This window comes from Nelusetta ayraudi, unplaced genomic scaffold, assembly GCF_046127955.1.
Source record: "Nelusetta ayraudi isolate G7.1 ecotype Tasmania unplaced genomic scaffold, CSIRO-AGI_Nayr_v1 ptg000026l, whole genome shotgun sequence".
In the NCBI taxonomy this organism is placed as follows: Eukaryota; Metazoa; Chordata; class Actinopteri; order Tetraodontiformes; family Monacanthidae; genus Nelusetta; species Nelusetta ayraudi.
This window is the reverse complement of record NW_027466076.1, coordinates 7,385,315-7,399,418: the sequence shown is the minus strand read 5'-3', so window position 1 is coordinate 7,399,418 and position 14,104 is coordinate 7,385,315. Positions and strand designations below refer to the sequence as shown.

General features: G+C 45.8%; 1 protein-coding gene across 7 annotated transcripts in view; it reads right to left on the bottom strand.

The window, feature by feature from the left end:
* The window catches only part of mast4 (microtubule associated serine/threonine kinase family member 4), a 70,594-nt gene extending 63,592 nt beyond the window's left edge, over positions 1 to 7,002 (bottom strand). For 6 of the 7 annotated variants that reach the window (XM_076029465.1, XM_076029470.1, XM_076029466.1 and 3 more), the window contains exon 1: positions 6,822 to 7,002. In XM_076029465.1, the coding sequence (XP_075885580.1) occupies positions 6,822 to 6,878 (57 nt within the window). In that variant the 5' untranslated portion in view covers positions 6,879 to 7,002. The remainder of the gene's footprint in view (positions 1 to 6,821) is intronic. The other variant, XM_076029471.1, reaches the window with a different exon arrangement.
* Between the last annotated feature and the right edge of the window lie 7,102 nt (positions 7,003 to 14,104).

Here is a 14,104-nt window from a genome sequence, read left to right as displayed (position 1 = left end):
CATTTGTTTGTCTGTAGCCTTTAATTACATAAAGGCCGGAGGTAGGAGGAGGGAACGGGAGCATTAGCGGAATGAAGAACAGTCTCTGAGTGGAATGTGATTTTATCATCGTTTATTTATTTATTTATTTATGCTCAGATTTTGTCATTCACCGTATTTGTTTTCCGTGTTCCTTCTGTTCGAATCAAACAATCGCCGCTGCGAGCTCCCCTGACAGTTTCCAGCTGTGGCTCACGTGCACCAGCAATGTGTACAAAACATAGGGGTGTTTTAACGTTTTAAAAGGAACAATGTGGCACAGGACAACCCATTTCGTGTTTTCAGCGGGATCTAGTCCATGAAAATAAACAACTGCTGTTTTCACTCAACCCAAAAAAAAAAAAAAAAAATGCAGCTGCACCGCGGCCATTATGTGTCGCCGCGTTTCTACATGAGCTCAGAACAGAACCTGACGCCAGAGGACGTGTGCAGCCGGTCGACTGAACAAATCCAGCGGCTGATCCGCTAAACACACAGTGGTCGTCTCGTCTGTGTGCCGTAATGCACACGTATGAAGCAAGATCAGCGGTGAGGTACGGGCAGGAGGCAGTCAGGTGACAGGGAAACATGGTGGGTAAACGGTGGGAAGAGCGATGAGGTGGCAGACAAACAAACAAAACCCTTGAAAGTGCTCGATTTCAGTTCGAGGCCGGCAATTTACATTTTGAATTTAAGCCAATTCAGCTCATTAGCAAGGAGAAGACAAACGCGCTGCGACCCGACCTCACAGCTGCTGCCGCGAAGATGCGAGATCAAGCCAGATCAACGCGCTGTGCTCTCTTCCAATTAGGCGGCGCCAAGTCGCGGAACACGCCGGACCTCTGAAAGGCACGTTTGGCGACTGACACACAGCAGCTGACGAGAAACCGATTCCAGGTGTTTTTAATAGGAAATACATTGGGATTACTCATGAAGGAAATGAGAAACGGGCTCTTATGCAATTGTAAAGCAAACCAACCAGAATGCGTCGCACCTCATAAGCAGCTTAGAGGCACACGGCGGGGGGAAAAAAACGATGGGAAGGTTTTGATCCTCTGGGAAGAATTCTAGAAGTTATTATGATCCCAACGCCTCACCCATATCAATACTGTGCAAGGTGCCTGTGCACAATGACCCAATGAGGCTTTGTTTATGACTGCACGCGCGCGCACGCGCGCACACACACACACACACGGAAGGCCAGTAGCGGCAGCTTTCTTCCATGGCGCTGTGTTTATTATTACTCTTTCATCGTGGCTGTTGCAACCTCTCTCCCCCGAGGACCTCAAGGCCTGTCACGGTGACACAAGATAATCTATTGTGTGCGTTTTCTTTCCTCAGGCTGGTTGAACAATGTTCTCCAGCCGTAACGAGGCCATGAAACACAACCTAATGTTCCTGCTTTTGTTCACAATCAAGGTCTGAAGCACATTTTGGACCTTTGACCTACACTTACACTTATATTAAATGTTGAATAAATCGCTCAGTAAGTAATTTAGAAACCGTACACTTTGGGATGCAAATTATTGATTAATTCATTAATCGTTAGTTCATTGACCTTATCGATCGATTAACGATTAATTGTTAAGCGGCGATTTTTCCGAAGAAGCTATATCGCACAATGAAAAATGTGTAAGGACCACATTGTTTAACCCTTACATAACATTGAGGGTCCAGTGTGACATTTATCCTCTGACTTTAAGTTGACTTCTAAGTCAACTTCATATTTCAACTTTTTTTTTTTTAAAGTTGTTTCTCAGTAACTTGTTCTCAGTACATCATGACCATCAAAGTATCTACAAGTGAATTGCCCTTTCCTGCCACTACACTGTTACAATGATATTGACTACCGGTGTAAAAAATGTTGAACTAATTGCGACTAATTTAATTTAATCAATTAAATTCTTAATCGACAATTAACCGATAATCGATTAATTGTCAACATCCCAAGTACACTTCATTTGCCGGCTGGGACTTTAAGACATATTTGTGGTGCCTGCACAGAACACACACAAGCAGGAGCGCACACAGAAACCTTAGACTGACGCACCCTTGTGGACATAAACCTCGTGTTGCCTCGTACCTCCCGATGCAGGCGGCTAAAGTAGACAGAAATTTGAGATAAGTGCGGCTGGCTGCCAAGAGCTGAACTCAAAACGACGAGTGACCTTTGATCATGTGCGCACGTGAGCCAATCAAAACGGCCGCAAACCTGCCTGGACGCCACCGACTAGCGTACCTGTAGGTTCCGTTTCGTTTTTTTCCCTATTCTGTTCGCGTCAGACTGCGGGGACCGCTCAGCAGCAAGAAAACAAGCAATAAAGCTGCTGATCCAGAACATCTGTATTGATTTTAAGGGAGGGGTGTCAACCGTTCTGGATGCCTGTTTGATTACACGCAGAGCTCAACGTGCAACGCAGTGGGCAGCAGGAGACACGTTGCAGTTTTGGCAGCAGCCGGTGGCCTTTCACCTACCATTCCTCTCTCTCCCCGCGGCGCAGATCCAACCTGACCTGCCCCTCCTTCCTCCATCCACCGTTCCGCCCTCGGCTTCCCACACAGTGGACAGTACCAACAACCGCCTGTTGTCAAAGCACACACACGCACACGCGGCACAAAAACACGAAACAGAGAGAGCAGACTTTTAGCCGGCGCGCCGACTCAAGAGATAAGGCAGCCCTTCGCCTGCATGGGATGTGTGTCAGTCGCACTCGTTCACCTATATTTTCATGCTTCTGCGAAGAAGCCCGAGCCGATGTTGACAAAACGACAGCGCTTGCCGCGTCGCCCATGGCGGCTCCGAAACGCGGAGTCACGCAGCAGCCTGCTAATCACAGCATGCATCAACCGCAGAAGTGCACCCATTACAGAGCAGCATTTCGCATTCTCAGTGGGGGAGCTCGGAGAAGGGCACAGTCGCACGCAGCTGAAAAACGCATTTGCTGTGTTTACCAGGGGACAGTCTGTGGCTAAAAACAGAACTATTAAGCGGGTAAAAAGCACTGCGAGAATGAATGCCAAACATCTCTGGACTTGGTTAGCAGCAGCAGCAGAAGCGTTTAAATGTTAATTGGAGCCAGTCATTCCGGCTCTAATTCCAGTCTCATTCGGAGACAAATATGAAGCGCAGACACAGCAGATTTGCAGTTGTGCAACAATGTAAAGGAATGCGCGGTTTAAAGGCCCACTGTGCGACACTTAAAGGGACCATAGGCGGGAAATGAAACACAAAGTTAATAGGATATATTAAATAGTTCATTAAAACAAGGAGTTGTGTTTGTATTCACTTTTTGCAACTCAACTTGTAGCCCGCAGCGTCGATAAGCTCAGGGCTTGGGAAGTGTTTTTATTTTATGTCTTTAATTCAGTTTATGCAGATACAGGCTTTAAGAATCCCATTCAGAATTACATTTACAGAGCCCAACACTGATTTGCAGCTAATTGCACCCCGACATTACAGCAGCGATAAGAAATATGTGAGACCTAGTTAGATTGCATTCTGTTTTCTTTCCAATAACCCTTGCAAAAAGAATACACAGAAAGACACAAGCAATAAGAAGACGGTACAAAAAAGTGCGAAAGCCATGAAAATATAAAGATACATTAATGCGCAGAATCTCTACGACGCCACAGAAGTGACTTCAACTACTGTTGGCCACTTCCAGCCAAAACTACAAAGAGGTTTTTCCCCCCCACCGGTGTGTGGACAAACATAAGCAGCTACCCAAACAAACAGACGCACAAAGCGGCAGGAAAAGTTGTATATCCTCCACACACAAAGGCAAGGATGAAAGGGCAAAAAGGCAAGGCAGCACGTGAGGGACGTTGTCCCCGTAGTGCAGCGATAAGCGGTGAGAAGGTTCAGGGAAGGGAAAAAAAAAAAAAAAAAATCATTATTCAGCCTCTCACTGCGACCAGAGAGAGCTCGTTTGTAAGAAACATCATTCTGCTTCTCTTTTGCCGGCCACATTATGCTACGCGTCACGTTCAAGTGTGTCCCCTGCATCAAAGAAAGGTGGGAGTGGAGTCGGGGATTGAAGAAAAAAAAGGAGCGTGTGCACCAAAAGAAAGCAGAATCAGCCGACACCTTCGCACCTCGGGACATTAATTCAGTTTGGAGGGCTTTCTGAAGTAAAGTTGTTCCTCGCCGGGCCGAGACGGATGAAAGGGGCCCTCTGATAAGTGCGAGCGGCACGTCTCTTACCGGTTGCTAAGACACAATGAGCGTGAATTTACAGTGAAGCAGGAAGAGAGAGCCCATACATCAGGAGGCGTTAGGCCGGAGCTCTTTCCCAGCCGCCGCTGTGCTTTTTGGCACTCATTGTTCTCTCTGCCAGTTGCTCCTTCTATAACCTTTTCTCTGGTAGGGGCCGAGAATAATACCGCCTGGAAATAATAAATCTTATCTTTTCCACATTTATTGTGAAAACATTACCTTAATAGATCTTCATTAAAAGGGGCGGCGGAGGGGGAGAGAAGTTTCCTCTGCAGCGTTTGTTTGGATTTGGCCGAACGTCCGTCTTGAAATGAGATAACAAAGACGTGACAAAATGGGGCTTTCAAGCCAAAAATGTGCAGCTCTCTCGAGTTGAGCGTCGGGGTGGTTGCGTAATCTCGCTGGTGCTCTGCCATCTCGCTGAACGTGGTCCAACCAGGAATCAAAATACAGCAATTTAGCAGGAGAAAAAAACTGTCCTCTTACAAGTTGGCTCAAAAAGCAAATATCGGATTACACAGTATGTGTTATGAGGTGAAGTGACTTTGGTGTCACTCTAGGCACAAATTACGCAAAACCTAAATATCGCAACAAAAAATTGGTGCTAATGGAAACACCTAGACTTCGAAAAACCTCTCAAATATTGGTAAAGGTTTTTACACGCTCGTGAGGTGGTTTTTCAGTCACATCGACATGGAGCTATATCGCAAAAGTGTCACGAAAACATGTTTCTCGCAAATACACGTCAGTGGACGTGATGTACGGGGGTCACGTGAGCAGTTCACTTCAAGTGAAAATGGCGCGTTACGTTTGGATGGAGGAGACTGAATATTTTTAATTACAACCATTCTGGACAGCAAACAAAAGCTAGCGTAATTCTCGTAAAGTCTCGTCCCGATTTTACGAGAACTACAGCTTCACACCATTCAATGAAATACACCTGCAAATCCCAAATGCGCTTTGTCAAAATTTTAGAAATATCGCTTTTATTTTGTGGAAAAACTGTAATGGAAACGCAGCTAACGCAGTTCGTGTCTGCTCAAAGAGAAAAGGCTAGCCCAGCGTTGCTGGCGAGTGTAGCAGCTGCTCAGGAAGTGGCCGCACTTCCTTCAGTTTAAACCTGCCTTAATCTAGAGCACATCCAAGACCAGAATCTAAACACTGAGTCTAAACAACGGCTGAGCCACCAAACACACAGACACACAAACACTCTTGCAATGATTTTCGGCTTCTGGCACTCGTGACTTGTTGACTAAAAAAAAAAAAATGTCCAAACTGCTGCGAACCGAGGTGACACCTGTGCACACGCTGCTCAAAGTGGATTACTAGTGACCTAATGCACCAATTGATAAGAATTTTAACCCTTGAAAGACTGAAAAACGCACTTTTCTTCCATCTATTTGCCTTTTTATAGGCAAAAATCATAATATACATCTTACTGTACGCTCGTCACCGGGATATCACTCTGTTAGCTGACGCTGACCCAAAAGCAGTGGAATTTCTACAAACAACCAAGAAAATTTCCCTTTCGGATCCCTGCAGGATTCCTCATATAAACACTTGATGCAGTTGGGGCCGGCGTCGCTTTGCAAACTGGGCCCAATCGACTCCCGAGACGTGGAACATGTTCGCCCTCGCCGTTCTCAGGGTCAGCTGCAGTCGAGTAAACTATGCCGCGGCCGGCCTCGTCACCAGACATCTGTCTCTTTCAACTCTCCCCCGAATTCCAGCCCGTTGCGCATCTCTCTTCCCTTCTTTGGTCCAGTGGCAGAGCAGAACACGGACCGTGTCTTGCTGCCCCAACTGGAAAGCTCTGGTAATCCAGGTTGTGCTAATCACCCTCTAATGGACACTTTGTAACCCCCTCCACACCACTCCTTCCCCCCCAAACAGTCTCGAGAGGAAATCTTCTGCGTTGACTATCTGAACTCTCTATGCTGCCACATGGGAATTCACTTCCTGTGTTGACATGGGCTTTGAAAAAAAAAAAAAACTGTTCTTCCCTCCCTTTGACATCATGTGATTTTACACTTGCAGATTTATGACCAGTGGGAGGACATAAAAGGACTGAACCATGCTGTAATTCTTTCTCTATGTTTTCAAGTGTTTAAACAGAGCGCTGCGCACATTCATTGGCCGTATTCGGAAATGCTGGCGCGCTAATTCTTTGGTCATGACAGCTGTCTGTGATTTCCTCCGCTCAAAATGAGTCAATCAAGTTAGGTCATAAAGTGAGCGACAAAGTACCCCAACAGCTAGGTGTTTACCGTACAATAACGGTGTTGTTTTTGACATGTGGTCTGTGGAATACATGGCTCCAGTCTCTATAGGAACAGTTCATTAGCTTTGCTTGACTCAATTGGAATTTCAGCCTATATTCGGCACAGATTCAGAAATGACCTGAATTTGAATCTTTACCGCTACAATTTTGTCCCCTTGCAACCTTTGCAACTGTGACATAAAGCAATTGTTGAAACAGCAAAACTGTGTTCAGACAAAATCAATGAGGAGCTTCCGACTTCAAATAAAAACTCAAAAGTTTTGCAAATTTGTGCCAATTCTATCTGCAGGTGGAACCGGGTCTTACCTTGCTGCCTTCTGGCCATGTGTGCTGGCCTCCAGGTAAATTACGACCGAGAGACATTTTGCTCAGGCACCCACCGGGGTCCAGGAGAGAGGGAGAGAGTCAAAAATCAACAATGGACCCTGCGAAGACGCGATCCAACGCAGGAGTGAAAAGAGTCTTAACCAGATTGCGCTAATCCTCTTAGCCGTCACACTGGATGTCCACCCCACTTATCGCCCCGACGGGCTGCCTGCTCGCATAGACGACGGCTAACGACTCCGTGGAGAGTTGACATTGCCAAACATGAGCAAATACAAGCAGTGATGCAACGGGTGACATTCGCTGTATATCGACCAGTGTGGGGAACAAGCTTTCCGGGAAAAATAAACAAATAAAACATTATAGCTGAAGAAGGACTGTAAACAGCAGACTGATTTGATCACCATCTACCATTTATTGTTCATTTTCCACAAGTCATTCTTCACAGGATTACCATGAGTTACATGAGGAGCACCGAGGCTCGGAACGTTGATCCATCCAAGACAATTTTTTTTTTAGAGACGTTCAAACTTGTTGTCGTAGAAAAGCTGATAGCAACACCGAGGGGCACGGCCTGGAAAAAGTCAATGCATTGCATAACGTGTGCAAACAAGACCAAAATCGGCGGCCAAATGGGAGCCCGAAGGTGTTTACAATGTCGGATGAGGTGCTTCGCCGTTCTGGAATATCCGTCTGACCTTGACTGCAGTCGTTGATACTGGATGAGGATATTGGACAGCAGACAGCCGACCAAGCGTGTCGGAGGCACCTGGCTTAGATATATCGGTTACACTTTGCATCATTTCATCAGTACAGCAGATGCCAGTGTTTCGTATTTCTATGTGGCGTGCAGCTGCAGTGCCAGAACTGGCCACCGTTCCAACACTCTCTCTTCCTTTTCAAGCGACCTCAGACATGAGCGAGCACGAGATGCATCCTCCTACAGACGCAATCACACTTTTGCCGCGTCTCTTGACAATCACCAAGAACAGATGAGACTGAAATCTTTCAGTTGTATCCCTCCTCATCATTGGCTGCACTCCAAAGCTCCTCGTATCCACGGAGGGTAGTGGATTCGCATTTCAGGTAATCTGTGCAAAATGTGAGCGTCTTTATTTCAAACGAGCCCTCCACGCGTCCTGCAGGTCCTGCTTGATGCGGTTTTGCCCGAGAGCCAAATATCACGACGGCGGGCTCCGATATGAAATGACTCACTAGCGATTGCAGAGGAGTGTGCCAGATTGTTCAAAACAAGCTTTACTTTGAAGGAAGTGGACAAAAAGTACCAGGCGTTGCGGTTTACAACCCTTTTTTCAAATGGACTTCCTTGATTTTCTTCTTTTTTTTTTTTAAAGGCTCCAGGTTATGAACAAGTCACTTTTCCAACAATGAGAGTTGTTTCCAGCATCTCAGTGAACTCCAGACTGTCCCTTCTTTTGTTGACTCCACTTTTCAGAATTTGCATGCGCATAAGAAAGGGTCTCTTTGTGACATCACAAAGACCATCGGCACCTCCCCCAGCGTTTCCCGCTCCGTATCTTTATCCATCCGTTGCGGCCGCCTTGAAGTGTACAACAAAGCATCAATGTTAATCCCAAGAATGAATCCGCACTCGGTATTACAGCTTTGAGACCGACTCCAAAGTCACAGACTCTACCTTGTATCCTGGCCACCCCTGAGGAAAGCCCTTCTGTTAATGTTGGTGCTCACTTTGTGTACAAAAGATTAGCTACCTGCTACACAAACACCGGCGGTCACTAACAAAACTGAAAGAGATAAAACAAGTAGAGAAACACGAGAGCTGCTCACTCTTGCCAAAAAAGACGTAAGCTCTGAAAACATTTTCTAAAAATGTATTTAAGATGCCATTAATTGCTACGAGAAACACCGCCAGCTAACAATAATCCAACAAAAGTTAACACATGGAATCGAGGGACAAAAGAAACCATTAGATGACGACACATTCCCAACATGAAAGGTAGATATGACGGGGTCTGAAACACATTATTTATGGTGACAGGAGTGCAAGCAGCAGAACAACCAGGGACTATGAGCGCGGTGATTTGCATGCCGACAGACCGTGTAGCTTGGCAGCAAAGTGTGATTCGCACGTACAATTTAACATTGTGTCGATCTTTGGACAGCAAGGGGGAAAACCAAGGCATTACAGCTCCTGAAAGTCGATCATGTATATCACATTTCTCTTATTAGAATATCAAAGTAAACACGCTTTAGTCTCATATTAAAGCTGATTGAAAAATATTCAACTAGAACGATAAATAGCTTTAAGGAATTTGCTTGAACAAATATTAAATTGAACCGATGACTCAGTGAACTCCTTTGTGCCTGGATTGCGACATCACGGTCAGAATTAAACCCTGACAGTGTTTCTTAAACCTTCAATGGGCCACAAGCAGTTCACCAACTTGCTTTGTGCCGTTTTCTCTTGCGCGCATGTCAGATTGAGATGATGCGTGGGAAAATCTCATCCTGCCTGCAGACAATGTTCTCTGCCGCTGCCCACAACACTGGGCTGGTTTGCATATCTGCTCGGCACGGGGTCTTTGTAGCGGCTTAAGCAGCGAGTAAAGCCGGTGGGGAAACTAGACCAAGTAGACCTGGCCTGGCAGTGGTGAAGGATCTCCTTCCCTGAAACACTGCACGGGGGCTAAGTACGGAGAGGTGACGTAATGCCGGTTCTCAGAAGACGCTCCTTCTTTAACTCGATGGCTGCGAGACATAAGTCAGAGGTCAGGGCTCCCTCATCAAGCCAGTAGTAACACTACTGGGAAGCTGCAGGGGTGACCCGCTTTGTGGTGTTTTGGTCAGTTACAAATCTATTTACATGGCTTTAAAGGGTCAAAGGTGTCTTATGCCTGTTGGACTGGTTTAAGACGGGCAACAGGTGTAAAACACAGCCGTGCATGACAAATGACACAGAGCGAAAAGACAGGAAAAATGGCATTTACAGTGCCTTGAAAGGGGGGAAATAAAACCAATCTGTATTTGAAGAGAGGGATAATCATGAGAGAATGGATCCGGCCTTGTCTGGGTTATGTCAAGCGTGGCAACATTTAGTCAATCCTTCGGATACATATTGCATATCCATTCAGTAAAGAGCAAGCAGCAAGCTAGTTTGCTGAAACCAGTTTTCTTTTTTGTTGGCTTACTGTGGCTGACTGAGCTAAAAGAAATTGCACTCAGAGGCATCATAGTGATTTTTAATGCTATATAACCCACTGCATGGGGTGTCCAAAAACTTCTTTCCACCACAGCAGATCTCGAGCACTACAGTGACCAGATGGAACATCTAAGGTTATCCCAGTAGATACTTTGAAGGTAGAACTTCAATATTATTGCTGTAGACAAGACAAAGTTTACTCTAGGAGGGAATGCGAGCAGAGCCCTGTTTGCACTTCTGTAGAATTCCAGCTTCTTTGACAAATCTTGAGCAGTCGTGAATCATGGTGGCAACAAGTGTCGAGCTTTTGAGCATTGCGTCCAAAACAATACGAGACAAAAAAGTGTGGAGTAATGTGAGGAAAGGGTTGCGCAATTTTCTGCTTTCACCAGCCTCTTCTATTGGACGGCGTGCCACACCTACAGCCTGAAGCCATGTGGGATGATCGTGATATAAAAAAAAAAAAAAGGTTTACATGTCAGGCAAGTGCCTACAGCCCAAACACACCCTGACGAATATTAGGCCACTGTGTTTATCAAGGCCAGTTAAACCAGTCTGCAGAAACATCCTTGTTAAAGTAATAAATGTAAGCCTTCCTCATTTTCGCCATCTGTTTCCTGAGAGAACAACAGTGTCACTGTGTGCACACTTGGAAAAAACAAAAAAAAAGTTGCTTTAGCTGATGGTGGGCTCAGTTTGGATCATTTATACATAATGAGAAGATGATTTTTTTTTTTTTTGCAAAGATAAACAAGCTGTTCTGCCAAATACCTTGGCCCCTTTGAACAGCACCAAATATTTATAAAATTCTTCATCCTGATGCTTCTGTTGCACAATAGAGTAAATTTAATAAGGAGTCGTGGATGCAGCGTTCAAAACAAACCCCTGCAGTAAATTCTGCTATTATTCGGGAATACATTAAATAGCTCAATCTGTTCCAGTGCAACGTGTGGATTGGATTTACGGCTGTGCAGCCCCAATTAAAACATCTTCAAAGATTTATTGCAAGGTTGTTAAATGTGAATAAGTCAGTTTGGACTTGTCACATTTGTAAATGTTTTACTTTGGTAAACAAGTTGGAGCAAAAAAAAAAAAAAAGTAGGGTCATGCTCTTAGATTTTACAAGGGGTACAGAACGTTGTTTTCGCCACTGAGAACATGATAAGATTATACTTTTCACCTCGCTGAAGGCTCATATATGACGGCAAACTTGAAGTGCAAATGCAGAGACCAAAAAATGACTGACTAGAGCAGAAGTCAAATCAGTGCAGTAGTTCCCAGTGCACGGAGAGAACTGCGATTGCAAAATTCACGTCATCAATGTGTTCTAGCTTGTCGTGGCAGAAGTTCACCCTTTACTCCCTCCGCTTGCTCCACTTTTCAAAAAGCTTACGACTAAAGAAAAAAAAAAAAAACCCCGCAGGAAACGTCCCCTTGTGATGTCACAAAACAGAACCGACAGTTCTCCCAGGTTAGCGACAACACCCCTACGCTGCCGCTTTATACGGTCGATTTTGTTCCGTCAATTTCCAAACATTTAGGAGGTTCAACGTGGCACCAGTTTTAGCAGGAGACTCACGCCGAGCGTGTTTGTGGGAAGCCGTCAAGAGCGACTTGAACTTTTTAAAGTTTCTCACATAAAGGAGAATCCCCCCCCCCCTTTCTTTTCTTTTTGAACTAGTTTATCTCACTTTTCGGGAAATATATTGAAGACTCGGCCGTTTGTGACGTCACGGCCCAACTCCTGAACATCACGCTGATTTTTAGGTCATTGACCGGTACATGGCCTGATGAACAACAACAACAACAACAAATAGAACAGTATAGAACAGACATGGGCAAACTACGGCCGGGGGGGCCATATGCGGCCCGTTGAGCTTCTCACTCTGGCCTGCTGAACATGAAGAAATTGTATTAACAGTAATAGTAAGCAAGTCATTTTAACAGTCATTTCTATAAAGACCTCAATACCGTTGGGGGTTCAAAAACACACAATTTGTTAATAACTTCGCTTTTGTTCATTTTCAATTGACATTAAAGCACACGTTTTCAAAATATTCCATGATATATGTTTTCCCCCTGTGAGGTGGGTCACCAAAACACTCAATCCATGTGCTCCTGCTGCGGCCCCCTCTGTCATATTTTACAACCCCCTGTGGCCCCAGCAGTCAAAGAGTTTGCCCACCCCTGGCGTAGAATATGGGCCCTTTAATGCGGGGAAGGAGGACATGAAGGATGAGTGGCACTGCCCTGAGAACCGTCGTGACATGTGCAAACAAAACAAGAGTGCAAACATTATGACAGCTCGGAGGAGGAGGTGTGTGTGTGTGTGTGTGTGTGGGAGGGGGTCATTACTTGTAACTGCAAGTTAGTTGTGTCTTCGAAAAGTGGCAGTTTTCACAGTGGAAAGCCTCACTGGAATTGCGACCATATACACACACACACACACACACACACACACACACACACACACACACACACAGTTTACTTTCCAGCTCACGAGGCGCGGGGCTAATTATACCCTGTCACTCCGAGCAGATGCGTTTTACCTTCTCGTCCTCATCCTCGTCGCTCCCTTCGTCGTCGTCGTCGCCGTCGTGGTGGTGGTGGTGGTGGTCCTCCGCGTTGCACTTTCCTTCTCCCGTCTGGAAGTTGTGACAGTCGGCTCCCGCGTCGCCGCAAACTTTCACGACCGCCACGTCCGTCGTGGTGTCCTCCCCCTCGGACAAGGTGCGCGAACTTGTCGACGAGCCGCTTTCACACGCCGAGAAAAACTGCTGCAGCTGCGCCTCCTCCTCCTCCTCCATTGTTGTGGATACTGGTATTATTGTTGTTGTTATTAGTGTTTTTAACGCAGCTGCTCAGGGGAAAAGGGCGCCATGTCGACGTCACGACGAGCCGAAGCGGCTGATTAACCTGTCAGCCCACCTGTCCACCGAGCTCATCCTCGCCTGGGGGGTCGTGGGAAAAAAAAGAGGACGTGACTGGACGGGTAGGGGGGAAACGAATAGTCACGACGCCGCCCGAACTCTGTGGTGACTGAAAACCTACTCGCCGACCGCGCTAGGTACGAGACAAGAGTCTCCTCCGGTGGGAAAAGTTGCCCCCGTTCACTCGCGGCCGCCCGCTGCCGTCCGCACAGCGCGTGTCCATGCTGTCACTTCACTCCGGTGCTGCTGGAGAGGAGTCTCCGCCCCGCCTCGGCTCGGCCACGCCCCGCCCCGTCCCGTCCCGCCCCGCAATCTGCAGCCCGGGAGCCCGAGGAAACCCCGCCCACAAACATGCGGAGGCGCACCAATCACATCACGGCGGCTGCCAAAGGCAAAACAGTGACGCTCCAATCACGCTCGGGCGACTTGAGTGGTTTGTTGTCAACATTGTGAACACAAGGAGGGTCTGTCCGCGCCTCTTTCAACTCAGTAAGCTAGCTAGCAGGTGAAATTTTATGGTACTCAACATTTTAAGTGAGCTCCGCGGTTAATTTGTCACTTGTTTGATGTTGTCTAGTGAGCAAGACTGGCTTGTCAGGACTATTTAACCTAGACATGAAATACAAAACATAATTATCATAATTTTAAAAAGGTCTCCCACCCTAAAAGATTACATATGTTTTGACACTGATGGCAAAAGGTACTTCAAAATACGGCCATTTAAGTTTAGCCGTTAAACCAATGTGCCAATGCATTGCTATTGTGTGGACAGACGTGACGCCACAGCATTGTTGGCTGAACTTTTCAACCCAGCGATCTTAACTGGAAATGACTAAAGATTTATTTTTTATTTATTTTTTTAAAAATTGCAGGAAATAGGAGCTAAGACAAAGACGGAAAATGGAGGTATGTTTTGCATGACTCATTGACATTCAAATTCATTTAGAACGTAAAAGACATGACAGATAAATTTGAACGACTCTATTTTAAAATAATTTTTGCCATCAGTGTTAAAACATGTAATCTTTTTAGGTTAGGAGACCTTTTTAAAATTATGATAACGGCATTTGGTGTTTCATGCCCATTTTAATATGTTTAGGAACCTGCCCAGTACTCTCTCATTATAATAGATATTACTTTAAAGAAACTCTTTG